The sequence below is a fragment of the Canis lupus genome, chromosome 9 (assembly GCF_048164855.1).
Source record: "Canis lupus baileyi chromosome 9, mCanLup2.hap1, whole genome shotgun sequence".
In the NCBI taxonomy this organism is placed as follows: Eukaryota; Metazoa; Chordata; class Mammalia; order Carnivora; family Canidae; genus Canis; species Canis lupus.
The window spans coordinates 28,416,409-28,433,569 of NC_132846.1; the positions used below are offsets into that span (position 1 = coordinate 28,416,409).

Sequence of the window (17,161 nt, forward strand, 5' to 3'; positions counted from 1 at the left end):
CTGTACTATCTTACTAACCTTCACATATGCAATACAGTATTATTAACTATAGTCACTGTGCTAAACATTATATCCCTATGACTTATTTTATACCTGGAATTTTGTACTTTTTGAATCCTTTCACCTATTTCACTTACCCCCACCCAACCTCCTCTGACAACCACCAATTTGTTCTCTGTATCTATGAGCTTGGTTTTTGTTTTTATTTAGAGTCCAAACATAAGTGAAATCATGTGGCATTTGTCTTTTTCTGTCTGACTTGTTTCACATAGGATAATATCCTCTAAATCTATCCATGTTGCCACAAATGACAGGACTGCATTCATTTTTTTTTACATCTATACACATCTTTATCCATTTATCCATGGACAGACACTTCATATATATCTTGGCCATTGTAAAAATTGCTGTAATGAGCATGGGGGTGCATAGATCTTTTTGAGTTAGTGTTTTCATTTTCTTCAGACGAATACTCGGAAGTGCAATTGCTGTATTATAGGATAGTTACTATTTTTAACTTTCTGAGGAACCTCCACACTGTCTTCCATAGTACCAATTTAATTTCCACCAACAGTGCACAAGGGTTCCTTCACTAACACTTACTTCTTGCCTTTTTGATAAGAGTCATTCTAACAGGTGTGAGGTAATATCTTATTGTAGGTTTGATTTGCATTTCTCTGATGATGAGAGATGCTGAACATCCTTTCATACATCTGTTGGCTATCTATGTCTTCTTTGGAAAAATGTCTATTCAGAGATTTTGCCCATTTTAAATCAAACAGTTTGGGATTCTTTTTGCTACTGAGTTGTTCACAGTTTTTAACAAACTATCATGTGCATAACTTTAAAATACTACCCTTTAGTTTCACCAGAAAAGAGAGGTAATAATGGGAGAAGAAAATGAGGAGAGGGAAAAAAGGATTCTGGTATCAGCTTTCCCAGGAATCTTGCCTCTGTTCTGGCTGTTGGCTGCCACTTAGCTACAGACTTGTTGAGCAAAATGAGCATCTGTAAAATGAGTTAGAGGGAAGGCTGCAATTCAGACACAGACAGGAAAACATGGTGACATGCATCATCGTATCTGCCTGCTTTCTTAGGGCAGTCCTTATGTCTGACCAAAGAGTGGAAAATGAAACTAAAATTCAAAATGGTATCATTAGTATCGTTTATTTTCAATACTAATCACTAGTAAGCCAAACTTCATTTGAATGTCACCATTTGTAAGATAGTATGAATATTAAGTATCTACTATAAAAATAAGATATAGAAATGATTTAATCATTCTTAAAAATAATCATTTGTCTGTGTATACGAGGGCAACAAAAATATGGAGACAAAGGAAGGAATGCTGACATTTTCTTTTTCTACTGTTTTTGGGCTAATTAAAAAGCCAATTCCCTGTGCTAATTTACTTTTAACTCTATGTTTCACTTAGAATTTTTATGAATATTAGAAAGAGTTGCAAAAGCAATCTGTTTCAGTGAAATTTTAAATATTACAAGATTAAATTGTGAGGCAGATCTGTAATAAAATTCAAGACTGTACAATTAGTATAAACCTCAATAATCTATTTTTAACTGGGGTGAAAAGTATTATTAAGTTTACAGCTGACATAACATTTAGTTAAAGAACAAAAGTCTTGTTTATGTTTTACCCGACACAAGGCTTTTTCTAAGTCATACTGGCAAATAATTATCTTTTCAGGTCTAAATATAATTCTAAAGCAGCTCATCTGTTAAATCAATACAAGGAAGCACTTCTGTATTATACTGGCTTTACTGCAATTTTTTTTAAAAGCTACTGAGTACAGTTAAGAATTCATTTCTGAAATACAGCTGTCTCCAGAATTACTTGAAGTATCTGAACTGAATGTTGGGAAAATTCACTAGCCTGACATATTTTTACCTAATCATTCCCTTAAGTCTTTCCAAAAATGTGAAAAACACCATCTACTTTAGCTTTACTGAAAATGCTTTTAAAAAAAAAAGGGCAGCCCAGGTGGCTCAGCGGTTTACGCCGCCTTCAGCCCAGGGTGTGATCCTGAAGACACGGGATCGAGTTCCGCATCAGGCTCCCTGCATGGAGCCTGCTTCTCCCTCTGCCTGTGTCTCTGCCTCTCTCTCTCTCTCTCTCTCTCTCTCTATCTCTCTCTTTCTGTGTCTCTCATGAATAAATAAAATCTTTTTTAAAAAAAGATAAAAATTTTGGTCAACAGAAAAACTTTTTTTTTAAAGTGGCAAAATACAAAAGAAAGAATCCACAAATAAAACAATAAAACCCAATGAATAAAATGAATAAATATTGGAATAAAATGAATGAAATGAATAAAATCCTTGTCATAACTAGATCAACTCAAATTCTAAAGCACAGATGATGAAAATCAATGAAACTATTTATTAAAATGAAAAGTATATGTATAGTATAAGAAAAACTTTTTGTTGTTATTTACTAAATTTACTAAAATTACAATTACTATTAACCATGAATTGGAATCTGAAGATATAATAAATATTTTCTGAACATCAGAGCTTATAGAAGATAAGTAGTATTAGTGCTGCAAACAGGCAGAAGCAGCAAGACCTGCAGAGGAAAAATGCCAAGACAGCCTTACAGTTTTCCCAAACACTATACATGGAGAAAATGTCTAGAGATTTTTGAGGGTGGAAGAATGCATGATACAAATAGTACTTTATCTAGTCAACTGGTCATTCTTATTCAAAGACCAAAAAGCAGACATTTATAATATTCATTTGTACAAAGACTATCTGAGTGTCTACTGTGCTGTATTATATACTGTTTCAGGTGCTAAAATTTAAGTCAAGAGAGAACACTATATATTCATTTATATTTATTATATAAATACATATACATACATAAACATATAAATTTTATTTCAGAGAACTAAAATAACAAGGGCTTGAGTGGTTACTTTAAATTAGGTAGTTAGAAATGGGTCTCTCTGAGGACATGACTTTTAAGCTGAGATGTAAATGACCTGTTCAACAGATATGAAAACCAGTACTTCAGGTAGAGCGATGGGCTGTTTTAATCTTGGGCTGTTTAAATAAAAAGAAAATGAAAGCAGAGTAGAAAAAAGAAAAAGTTACACAATAAGTTCAGAGAAGCAGACAAAGCAAATCATGTAGAAGATTTTATAAGGATTGTTAAAAATGTGAATATTATTCTAAGTGAATTTGAAAGCCTCAGGGAGGTTTGAAGCAGGAGTCACTATGAGATTTGTATCTTAAAAAGATCAGTCTGGTGGCTTTGTAGCAGCTAGATGGTAGAAGATGGGAGGTGTGGGAGAGGCAACAGGGAGACCAGGAGGGTAGAGAAAGCAATAAAGAGAAGTAGACAGATGCAAGATATATTTTAGAGGTAAAGTTGAAGTAACCTGCTAACAGACTGACTATGGAATACAAATAAGAGAGCAATACCAAGGACAATGCCTAGATTTTTGGCTTGGCTAGCTGCTTATCAAAATGGGGAAAGCTGAGAGAGGAGCAAGTTTGGGGTAAACAATTTGTGGATTCAAATTATACTACTGCTAATACGTACAGGAAAATGTATGTGATATGATCATTCTATTAATAGCTAATATAAAATAAGCCAGTCAGAATGGCAGGGACATGGCCTGAAAAGACCAACAGTGAGCACTGAATCCACTTAAGTATAAAACTAAGCCCAAATAATTAGTATATTATAATTATTAAAAGATATGAAGACTAACATACACTCAATGCCCCAGTATAATAAAAAAATTCTCAGGCAAAAATCTCCAAATAAACTAACCAATGTCTGAAAATTGGGGATGAAGAGGCAGAAAGATACAAATATGTAAAACTCAACATCTTTAAACCTAAAAGTCAATGACTTTCATTTCTTAAGTTAATAAACATACACTTAGTCACGTTAATCAAAGTCTTGTAAGCCATCCCCTGTTAAAAGTAGACTGTGTACCTTTCAAATTTTCAGCAATAAAGATAAGAGAAACCTCAGGCATAATTTTTTAAAAGCTTCATTATTAAAAACAAAAAAACATAACAAAGGATCAAACATCTCACTAAACAATGATACAGTAATAGACTCATCTACTAAAAGGAGAAAGAATCAGATTGGGTTATAAAATAAAACTCAAGTATGATTAGGAGAAACATTTAAAAACCAATGACAAGAAAAGATTAAAGTAAAATGACAAGCCCAAGTATAGCAGCTCTATTTGCTATATGCCACACAAATATAAATAAGAAGGAGGGTTGGCAAAATCAATGTTTGATAAAGTCAAATTAAAGGCAAAAGGGCATGAAAAGCTATCTATGAAATGCCATGTATGAGAAGCTATCTGCCAGAGAGAAAACAAGTCCAAAAAAATCAGTGACTTACATAATTATCAACAGTAACCAACTATAAAGTTTAAGGGGGAATATGCCACTTGTTAACAGCAAAAAATATCATAAAGATGAATTATTTGGCAAGCTATAATACACTTTGTTCGAAGACCTGAATTTCTACTCCTAAAATTACATATCTTCTAAATTAATCTCAACAAACTTTTTTCTCTTCGACAAAAATGATTTTAAAGTTCCCCTGAAAAAATATTATGAAAACAGAAAGGAAATAACTGAAAAATAAAAACAGTGAAGATTATAAAATGCAATGAAAAGTTAGAGTCATCAAAAACAGGATAGCACAGGGGCACATGGGTGGCTCAGTGGCTGAGCATCTGCCTTTGGCTCAGGTCATGATCCTGGGATCCTAGCATCGAGTCCTACATCAGGCTCCAGGAGGGGAGCCTGCTTCTCCCTCTGTCTATGTCTTTGCGCCTCTCTCTCTCTCTGTCTCATGAATAAATAATCTTAAAACAAAACAAAACAGAATGGTACTAAAGAAGAGATAGGAAGGAAAGGCAATCAGTTGAACAGAAAACAAAACCCATGGATACATGGAAATTTAGTTTACGACAATCGAGGCATTTTGAACCTGTGAATAAAAGACACAAGTCTGTGCAAACAACTCTGGGAAACTGTCTAGCTACCTGAAAAAGAATAAACTTAGAGCTCTCCTTCACCCTGTAGAACAAAATTGCTCCTGATGGAGTGAATATATAAATGCTGGAAGAAAATAAAGAAGACTAGAAAAAATTACAGTTAAATAGTTTTAGAATTGTCTATTAGAAAAAGCCTACTGAGGAAAAGCAGAATAGTGAAAGGAAAACCTAAACTCATCTAAGAGGAAAGAAATAACTTTCACACAGAAAAGTATCACTAGAGAAAAAGCCACTTGCAAAAATTTTGAAGAGACACTAGTGAAGAGTCATTATTCTCAAAGTGCAAATAGCATCTAAAAATTGGTAATAAAAGATAACTTGGTAGAACTGGGCAAAATGTACAGGCAAATAACAATGTAAAAATGATCAAATATTAAAATCACATTATCAAGCATTTATTGAACTTCTATATTATTCTTTTTAGGGGGAGAATTTAATCATTTGTCAATCTTACATATGAATGAACTCTGACATAAGGTCAACAAAGCACAAAAAAATTCAAAGCTTTCAAACTGTCTTAATTAATGGTCAACCACTAACCCTTGTGTGTTAAATAATATCATATGATAAGTTTCTCTTTTATGACTTATTAAAAAGTTGGTATAGTAAGATTTTTTAAAATATATTTATTAATTCATCATATGAACTATAGTCAAAAGCCATATATCTTCATCTTAAATAAGTGAAACTATGCTAAAACAAGTCCAGTTCACTCACTGAGGGCAGAGAAGGGATAAACATCTTTGTTTCCTCTGAGAACTCAACCCATTCATTATCTGGACTATAACCATACCTTGAACATAACTTGAATATTTGCTCAAGTGACTCCTCCAAAAGAGGCAAATGCTTGCATAGTTGTGTTATGCTCTCTTCTATTTGTGTTAGTGACATCATTGGAGATCATTCTATACTTACTAGATAGAACTTAATAAGAGAACTCTAAGAGAGTATTATAACAATTTCGAATACCCAGGGGAGAAAAGGATATTGTGTCTTATATGGAAGCTTATTTTTAAAGTGTTACAGCATATGCTACCCTCAGTAATATCTAATGAATCATACACATAATGATGAAATATTATATCTGAAATGCAAAAATATTTTAAATGCTCAAATTAAGAAATTGTTTGGCATAATTAGTCACACAATTATTCTACATGTCTAAGTTTATGAAGCAGCAAATGAATAAATCACCAAATATTCATCTACCTGGTCAAAAATTACTATTCCTTATCCCAATAACATTTTTTTGCAGAAATAGGAAAAACCAATCCTGAAATTTATGTGATATCTCAAGAGACCCTGGATAGCAAAAACAATTCTGAAAAAGAAGATCAGAATTTGATGATTCACATTTTCTGATTTAAAAACTTACTACAAAGCTACGTTACTCAAAGTAGCGTGATACTAGCATAAAAACAGACATCTGGACCAACAGAGTAAAAGAGAGAATCCAGAAGTAAGCCCTGCACATATGGTCAAAGGTTTTTTGATCTTCAACCAAAAAGATTTCCGACAAGGCTGCTAAGACTATTCCATGGAGGAAGGACAATCTTTTCAACAAGCGGTGCTGGGAAAATAGATATCTACAAACAAAAAAACAAAGCTGGACCCTCACTCAACACCATATACAAAAATTAACTCAAGATGATCATAGACTTTTTAAGACCTGAAACTATAAAACTCTCACAGTAAAGCAAAGCCTACTGACGCTAGATTTGGCAATGATTTCTTGGGTATGATACCAAAGGCATAGGTAACAAAAGAAAAAATAGGCAAGCTGGACTTCATGAAAATTTAAAAATTTTATGCATCAAAAGACAGTATCAACACAGTAAAAAGCCCATGGAACGGGAAAAAATATTTGCAAATCATATATCTGATATGGGATTAATATCCAGATTATACAAAGAACTTCAAAAACTCAACAAGAAACAAACAACCCAAATAAAAACTTGGCAAAGAAATTAAATAAACATTTCTCCATAAACAATATACAAATAAGCACATAAAAAGATGCTCAACATCACTAATCACTACGGAAATGTAAACAAAAGCTACAATGAGATACCCCCCTCATATCCATTAGGATGGTTGCTAAAACAAAACAAAACATAAAAATAACTAGTATTTGTACAAATGTAAAGAAATTGAACACTTGAATACTGCTGGTAGGAATGCAAAATTGTACAGCCAATGCAGAAAACAGTACGGTGGTCTCTCAAAAACTTAAAAATCAAATTACCAAAAAAAATAAAAAAAAAATAAAAAAAATAAAAAAAATCAAATTACCTCTAGCAATTACTCAAAAGAATAAAAGGTTTGGAAGAAATATTTATGTGCTCATGCTCATATAGCAATATTATTCACAATAGCAAAAATGTGAAAGCAACCCAAGTGTCCATCAACATATGAACGGATAAGTAAAATGTGATCTATGCATTCAACGCAATGTTATTTAGTCTTGAAAAGTTAAGAAATTCAGATGTATGTGACAACTGGATGAGCCTTGAGGACGGGACATTATGCTAAGTGAAATAAGCAAGCCAGTCACAAAAAGACAAATACTGTATGCTTTCACTTAAATGAGATACCCAGAATAGTGAAAATCAGAGACAAAAAATTAAATGGTGGTTGCTAGGGACTAAAAAATAGACTGGAATGGGAGTTACTATACAATGGGTATAAAGTTTAAGTTTTTAAGACAGTGTCCTGAAGATAGATGGTGGTGATGTTAGCACAACATTATCAATGTATTTTGTACCACTGAACTGTATGCTTAAAAATGGTTTTGATGGTAAATTTTCTGTTATATGTATTTTACCACAATAAAAAAACTGGAGGAAAAAAGCTACTATTGCTCTCAGAATCTTTCAGGTTACCAAAACAACAAAATTGTTACAGGTTTTACCCAAAGCAAATTACTCAGTATGGTTTTGTTTTGTTTTTGTTTTTGTTTTTGTTTTTTTTTAAAGTAATCTCTATGCCCAACAGGAGGCTCAAACTCACAACCCTGAGGATCAAGAGTTGTGTGCTCTACTACTGACTGAGCCGGCTATTTTAAAACAGCTTTCTGATACACAGAAGTGTCAAGGAAAAAAAAAAAAGCATTAGGCTAAGACCAGAGTTATTAAATTTAAATCAACCAGCTAAGTTATAGCAAGCATATAAAATACCATTATCTCAAATATTCTCAAATATCTTGCCCCATCCATAAATACTTTCCTAATTAAATATTCATAAAAGCTAAAATTGAAGTTCAAATATTTCACTGCAACCTTAAAGGAAAATTACTTAAGTAACTTTAAGTCTTCCAATTTCCGAACATGCACATTTCAAGTTTTATTTAGCAACAAAACTATCACACCAAACTCATCTCTAACTAACAACCTCCAATGGAACTTAATTATAACCATATTGGATATTCTACTGCCCTGACAACAAAGACTTCTTTTTGGAAGAAGGGAAATAAGGACAAAAATATGGAATGTGCTTGTTAAGTCCTATATTTATGAACTACACAAGAAAAGTATTCAAAAATTATCTTGAGAGTTTTAATACATACCAGGCTCCAATTTGATAATTTTTACTGCAGCCAACTCTCCTGTATGAATATTTCTAGCCTAAAATGAAAATAAAAATGTTTTTAAGTTTGTTAATTATATAAAACTTATTTGGCACTAAGTTAATTAGTTGCTTATTAACCATGCTTTGAACAGAACTAAAAAGCAAACCCTTTATTTCCAACAAAATGAATATATTCATTTTCTCATTAAAGAAAAATATAGAAAAGATACATATACACACAGTTACCTTTAGTTCTGCCACTCAAAAATAGCTATTATTTACAATTTTTGTTATACTTCCACTAAGTGTTTTCTCTATACTAGAATTAATATATTTTTAAAGATTTTATTTATTTGAAAGAGAAAAAGTGAGGGAGCACAAGCAGAGGGAGGGGCAGAGGGAGAGGGCTCCCTATCTAGCAGGGAGCCTTAACTGGGGCTCAATGCCAGGACCCTGAGATCATGACCTGAGCCAAAGACAGATGTTTAACCTTGAGCCAGCCAGGTGCCCTTAGAATTAATATTGTCCTTAATTAAAAAAATACTCATGGAGCGGCACCTGGGTGGCTCAGTGACTGAGTGTCTGCCTTTGGCTCAGGTCATGATCCTTGGGTTCTAGGATCAAGTCTTGTATCAGACTCCCCACAGGATACTGCTTCTTCCTCTGCCTATGTCTCTGCCTCTCTCTCTGTGTTTCTCATGAATAAATAAATAATCTTAAAAAAATACTCATGGTTTAATAAAAAATAAATTTTAGGGCAGCCCGGGTGGTTTAGCGCCGGCAGACCAGAGGTTTAGCGCCGCCTTTGGCCCAAGACATGATCCTGGAATCCCAGGATTAAGTCCCTCATCGGGCTCCTTGCATGGAGACTGCTTCTCCCTCTGCCTGTGTCTCTGCTTCTTTCTCTCTCTGTGTCTCTCATGAATAAATAAATAAAATCTTTTTAAAAATATAAAATTTATATATTATTATTTTATAAATAATAGATAATTAAGGAAAAATTTAGAAAAACACATTATCTGTATTTTACTACCCAGAGGAAAAAAGTTAATAGAGCATGTGTTTCCCTTTTTGCCCTGTGTAGATATGTATACTGTAGAAGATGATGCCATCATACTCTTCCACAATGTAATCTATAATGCTGCACAATTTTCTATTAATGGGAGATAGATTGTATTTCACTAATCTGGCATTGTTGAAGGAGGGTTTTAAATTATTCTGTAGTAATAAACAGAGGGATAAATATATCTTAGCTTTATTTCTATCCACAGCCTTATTTCCTACAGATAAATTTCTAGAAAAAACTATTCACTACTTAATCAAAAATCATGGACAGACTGTTTTTTTTTTTTTAAAAAAGATTTATTTGAGAGAGCATGTGCACACACACACAAGTAGAGGAAGGGACAGAGGGAGAGAATCTTAAAGCAAACTCCCCCGAGCTGGGAATGCAAGGTGGGGCTGGAACCCATGATCCATGAGATCACAACCTAAGCAGAAACCAAGAGTTGATCACTTAAAGTGCATCACCCAGGCACCCGTGGAGAGACTTTTTATAATTAGTGCTGCAATGATTATAACTGCAAATATTTTGGCACATATCAGAATTTATCAGTAAGGCAACCTACAAGTATAATTGTTAAGTCAAAGGTATGTGGATTTTAAGTGGATGTATTGCCATAGTGCCCTTCAACAAAACTATGTGAATTTATACTCTCATCAACCTTGGATATGAAATCTACATTTGCTCAGTTCTCTTGTAGGTCCAATTTTTAATTGTTTTTAAAATTATGTACCTTCTCCATGTTATATATAATTTTAAATGGCTACAGAATAGTCCATATAATTATTCTCCCTTATTGTTAGAGATTAAGAATGTTACATACAGTCTTTTCATTATTTAAGATTATTTCTTTCAAATGGATTCTAGGGTTTGAAATTAACTAGGTCTAAGGGCATGCATATAAACATTTAAGGCCATCAATACATACTACCAAAACAGTCTAAAAGCACTGTACTGTTATGTTGTCACTGCTACTATGAGTGCTCATTTTCACTGCATTCAGTGGCATTCCATATGTGGAATGAAATTTAATAACAATGTATTTCATTTACTATATTAGATTCAAATGTAAACTTTCATACTTGGCATAAAATATAACATATGATAAAACAGAAAAGTAAAATCACACCAATTTGCTGGATTAAATAAGTAATGTTACAAGAGGAAAGAGGAAAAAAGGGAAAAGAATAGAAGGATGACCAAGAAGGTAGGGAAAACAGCCTTCAAAGAATACTTTTAGAAATGACATATAGAAGGTGAAGAAAAGAATAGGGGAGAGGGATACAGAAGGAAAGTCAAAACAGGAAGAAGAAAAAAATGATTTTCTACAGAAGTCTCAAATATGCTATGTTGTGATAAGTTCACATTTTTCTCATCTATTATAGTAAATTAGGGTAAGGAGGGGTCTGGGAAGAGAAAACAGACATTTTAACTCCCCCCATATAATTATCCCTCACCCAATGCAAACATATTTAGAGACACAGGAACAGGTCAGCCAAAAGCCTCACACAACTACCCTCTCCTCTTTCTTGCCCTTAGAGAAGAGAATTGTCTATTAGCTTTAGGTCTTGTCCCAATTCCTAAGATCTTTCAGTATCTCAGTTCTTCCATGGGTTATAGAAAATTATGTGCACACAAATTTAGGCTGTCCACTACTCAACATTTCACATGCCAGTGAGATTCTGGTACAGAAAACATGGCCAGAAGTTATAAGTAGTAATAACTGACCTCTTGGGAATCTTGTTCAGTGGGTTATAAAATGTGTATTAGAAGACAAATTCCATAATAATGATGTAAATTATATTTATAATTGCTTTATAGTTTGAAGGAACTCTTACATTCATTACTTAATTCTGTTTATTTAAACACAAAGACTTAGCTCAGTCAAGTTAGGGGACTGGCTCTAGGCTATTTTACTGGCCAGGGGAAAGAGAAGGAGTTAGAACCCAGTAACTATATCCTGTTGTCAAGGTTTCACCGCTCCTTTCAATAGATGAGAATTCTGTTTTCCTTTTTAAAATGCAACTGATACCAGAGAAAAGTATTAATTTCATAATATCTAATAAACTTGAGGGATGACTTCTGTTGAAAATAATGTACTAATCATATTTTACATTAAATTATTTCCTATGGTGATTTTCAATGTAAGAGGTTGTGAACTCTTACATATTTAAGATCTTAAATTTGAGAGTTGAATTTGATCCAAGGAAAATATTATTATTTAAATAATCTGGAAAAAGTTACCAAATAAAAATCAGTAGCCTTCCAAAATGTTTAAAATCTATCTTATAGGATTGGGAAAAATATCAGCTGACAAGATTCAACTTATTCTTCTTTTAAGGCTCCTGCAGTATAATCTAGCCAACATAATTCATTTTCATCCCTACATGTTGATACATTTCCTGGTTTTTCCCTCTTTCTGTATTTCTCTAAACAATAATTTTTAAAATATCCCTGGAATCCCATAGAAAACAAAAAGCACCTGTGGATATATAGTAGAAGTTTATATACTGGGAAGAAAGATTTAAGTGTAAGAGACATAGATGCCACAAGTAACATGTATGTACACTCACAAACAGTGACAGTTGAACCATTCAAGGTTCTAAAATTCAGATAAAGAATGCAGTATTTAACTCTTTTGACAGTGATAGATGCTGACACATCTCCAGCAACAAAATAACTTCAGGGTATCCATTACTTCAGTTTTCAAAGCAAAACAGGTGTTAGGGCAATACACTCTGCTAGTCACTAGAAACCAAAAGAAAATATGAGCCCATACTTCCCAATTACAGATTATCAAATGAGTACCAACAGCATGAAAAAAAATCTAATATGCTTCTCTGAGAGTATGAAACAATTAATTCTGGTTTTTAAATCCGATTAACCAGAAGCAAATGTCTTGGTCTCTAGTTTGAAAGCACTGTCCTCATTCTGGTACCTTCTCCTTCCCCTGCCTTTCTCCCCTCCAAATTAGCCTAGTTATTTCAGATTTCTCCTTCAGAATGAAATTTAGATATTATGGACTCCAGGAAGTTTTGCTTGACATCTCAAGGCTGCATGAAGTGTGTTCTCTTTTTAGCTATAGACAGGATTCTATGAAGAACTATGCCACAGGTAGATGCTCTATAAATTTGTTGGACAATTATGATTGTAGTAAGGTATTTGTTCTCTTTACTTAAAAAATAAGAATATTAAAATTCTCCACAACTAGGAAGTGCTATGACACTAATAATATACTGCTTTAAACAGTCTTTGTTTATTCATGTTAATTTGGTTTCAATTTTTTTAAGGATTTACTTATTTGAGACAGAAGAAGTAAGAGAGGGTATGAACCAGTGCGTGGAGGGGCAGAAGGAGAGAACCTTCAAGCAGACTCTCAGCTGAGCATGGAACCTGATGTGGGCTCAATCTTATGACCCATGAAATCATGACCTGAGCTGAAACCAAGAGTCGGACACTTTAGCCAACCAAGCCACCCAGATGCCCTTCACTTACAATTTTTATTACTGTGCATTAAAATTAAGAATTTTAGAGAAAAATTTTATTTGTAAAAAATCATTACAAAATATTTTGTTCTAAAAGATTCAAATATTATAAAATGACAGTCCCTCTCCCCCATTTCATCCCCCTGAGTAAGTACTGTAAATTGTTTAGAATATATCCTTCCAGATTTTTAATTAGGCTGATTCTTTTTTAAAAAATTTACTTATTTTAGAGAGAAAGAGAAAGAGATTAAGTGGGGAAGAGAGGCAGAGAGAGAGAGAGAGAATCCCAAGCAGATCTCACAACACTGAGATCATGACCTGACTCAAAGAGTTAATGGCTCAACTGACTGAGCCACCCAGACACCCCAATTAGGATGATTCTTAAGAACATACTGACAGTTTGAGAGTTTCTTACAAAGCTGCTTAGCTTAGTCTTACTTAGTCTAAGCTTACTTAGCTTAGAGTCTAAGTCTCTGCATAGTCTTACCATATGATCCACCCAATTAAGTTAAAAACTTATGTCCACACAAAAACTTATACAAGAATGTTTATAGTAGGCATTATTCATAATCACCAAAACTAGAAACAATCAAGATGTCTTTCAATAGGTAATGATAAACAAATTGTGGTACTTCCTTCCATACAGTGGACTATTATTTAGTGATTAAGAAAAATGAGCCATCAAGCCATGAAAAGATAAGAACTTTAAATGCATACTGCACTAAGAGAAAGACGCCAGTCTAATACCATATGATTCCAACTACATGACATTCTGGAAGTGGTAAAACTCTATTACAAACAGTACAAAGAACAACTATTGCCAAGGGTTTGGGTGAAGAGTGATGAATACATAAAGCATAGGGGGTTTTTAGGGTGGTGAAACTGTAGTGATGAAATAAACATCATTATGTACCTGTCAAAACCCATACAACAAATGAATCTTAATGTAAAGTATGGACTATAGTAATACTATATCAATATTGGTTCAATAATTGTGATAAATGTACTACACTGATGCAAGATGTTAATAAAAGGGGAAATTGTGGGTACATGGGTGGATAGGAGTAGATGAATGTAACTCTACATACTATCTGCTCAATTATTCTGTAAATCTAAAACTGTACTAAAAATTAAGTCTACTGATTATTTCTAAAGGAATATATATAAAACTATTTTTTTAATATACAAATATTTTCACACTCTGGAGTCAATTTTCAACACAAATACGTTGTTTGAATTTAGTAGAACCAAAATAAAGACACAGGGCCAAGGACACTTTGGGGTTTTTTGTTTGTTTCTTGTTTTTTAGAGATTCTGAGGGGTTCAGAAAGAAACAGCTAATTGGAGGATATGAACAACAATTACAGAACCATATAAAATAAAGATGATATTTTAACATTCAGCTATACCAGGCAGAAGCCAAAATATATTTAGTAACAGAAGTAAAAAGTAAAGAAAATAATGTAAGCTAAAACTCCCACTGAGAGGATACTTAAATGTCAGTCTCCATTTTGAAGACATACTTCTGTTCTCTCCAAATGAAGAACCGATGGGCAAATTTTCGTACTCTGTAATTTTCCAGCTGGATTTTAAAAACAGAAAGCAGTACCAGGCTCTTTTATAATAAAAGGCAAAAGAGGCTTTCAGAAAAAAAAGATCTAAACAGAGACTTTACAGATTCAATTTACTAAAGAGATCTTTCAGAGATTTAACATATAATTTCACACTATAATCCAGAAGAGTCATACATAATACTGGCTTTTGAACCCTAACTATTCCCTCCAACAAGTTTGGTCTGATATTCTCAAGCATTTTTGTTTTTAACACACAGAATTTGAAGATCCTGCATTATGTTAAAAGGAACTAATGGAAGTACCACAGCACCTCTCTACAAAAAGGATCCAAAAATACTTGATTCCAGTTATTTTAGTAGGTTATCAGTATTTACTATTCAGACTTAAAGTATACTAAACACCCAGAACTCTAATAAAATGTTACTATAACTCATCTCTTATTTTTGTTTAAAGATTTTATTTATTTGAGAGAGAGAAAGAGAGACAATGCACATACACAAGCAAAGCAGGGGGCAGGGGGAGAGGGAGAAGCAGACTCCACACTGAGCCTAGAGCCTGGCACAAGACTCCATCCCAGAACTCTAAGATCATAACTGACTGAGCCACCCAGGTGCCCAGCTTATGTCTTATTTAACTCTTATTGAATAGGAATTGAAATTAATAGGTTAGAAAAGATAAATAATAAACAGGATCAATGTCACAATAAAATCCATTAAAGAGCCTTTTCAGTTAAATTAAGTTTCTATTCTCATTGCTAAAGCATTTCCCTTTAACCAATTACATTTCTAGAGCAGTCTTTTGACTCTAACTATCCAATGGGTGTTGAATTTTTAAACTTACAGTAAAAAGTTACCCTTAGGGATGCCTGGGTGGCTCAGTCAGTGAAGCATCTGCTTCGGCTCAGGTCATGATCTGAGTCCTGGGATCAAGCCCTGTGTCGGACTCCCTGCTCAGTGTGGAGTCTGCTTGTCTCTCTCTCCCTCTGCCCCTTCCTACCATTTGTGCTCTCCCTCTCTCAAATAAATGAATAAAATCTTTAAAACAACAAAAAAGTTATCCTTAGATTTCCACTTGTGCAAAGGTTAAAAAAAAAGATGCTGATCATCCTGATTAAGCCATTTCTATTTCAACAATATCATGCAGCTGTCAGTTTTCTCAACCATGAGCTTCTTTATGTGCTGTGAAATTTTTAAGGTGACTAAAAATAATTAAAGGAAAGGTCTTGTATCTACACATTTTACACCTACAAGTTTTTAAGAAATAGTAGGAAGATAAGACTTAATGAACATTACACTCCTGTTGCCATGAAGTTACAAGGGAACTTCTTAAAACTAAGTCAAAAAATTAAACTGGTAACTAATGACAGTCATCTAAAAACTATGGCAACCAAAACAGTCATCATGAAGGTAAGTGAGGTCAGTCTTTCTTTATTCACAACTTCATTGTTTTTCATATTAGGCCCTTCATCCTATCTCCAATTAGCTTCCTTCCAGCATATTTTTAGGGTCACAAAACTTTTCTGTAAAGCCAACTGGGGGCACCAGTTTTACATATGCCCCCTTCCTCCAACAATACTCTTTAACATAATAGAAAATCAAGACATCTCTGTATTTAACAAGCTACCTCTAGTGGCAGGGTGAGAATTTCTCAGGGTCAGGGTTATGCAACCCAGATTTAAGAATATGAACTACAATACAAAAGCAGCAACACAGTATCTGTAAGGTTTGAAGAATACAAAGTACTGGTTCATGCACACAAAAAAGTAAACAGTCAATTATGTCATAGGCTATAAAACCTCTATACCTGAATCTTTATGGAACACTGTTTTTGACTGGTTTATTCATTGAACAAATATTACTGACTATGTGCCAGGTTCTGTTGTTGATACTGGAGATTTAATGAAACAAAAAAGTTCCTATCTTCTAAGGCTTTCATCAGCTGAAGAGAGAGAGAAGCAAACAGTAAATACCATACAGCATGACAAAGTCCTCAAAGGTGATATAAGACAACACAGAAGGGTTCTGAGCCCAGTTAAAGCTTCCAAGAGAAAGTAAACCTAAACTGAGACTTGATGAGAGACTCTGGGGTTGTGGGAGGAGCATAGTGGTAGTGGTAGTGATAGTATCACTATGGCAGAATTCCAGGCAACGGTGTCCAGATAGCAGAAAACATGGGCATCTCAAAGAAATAAAATTATCTCATGTTAAGGGAACCTAAGAGTGTAAAGAAGGTAATGATGAGACATGAGATTCCTCTGAAGCTCAAGACAGACTGTATCACCCACTGCTGTAGCTACCATCTACTAACTTGGTCACCCTCCCTTGTTCATTCAGATTTTATAGCCCCTTGCTCACAGTCTTTCTCTTCACCCCTTCTCCTGCCTACAAGAGAAGTCTTAGAGACTTCATCTTCCAGATCTACTTCC

General features: G+C 33.8%; 1 protein-coding gene across 4 annotated transcripts in view; it reads right to left on the reverse strand.

Annotated features, from left to right (window-relative positions):
- MAP4K5 (mitogen-activated protein kinase kinase kinase kinase 5) overlaps window positions 1-17,161 on the reverse strand; it is a 109,560-nt gene that overhangs the window by 73,862 nt on the left and 18,537 nt on the right. For 3 of the 4 annotated variants that reach the window (XM_072838520.1, XM_072838521.1, XM_072838519.1), the window contains exon 3: window positions 8,613-8,670. The exons of the other annotated variant lie outside the window; for it this stretch is intronic. In XM_072838520.1, coding sequence (XP_072694621.1) covers window positions 8,613-8,670 — 58 coding nt within the window. The remainder of the gene's footprint in view (window positions 1-8,612; window positions 8,671-17,161) is intronic. 4 annotated transcript variants of the gene reach the window in all.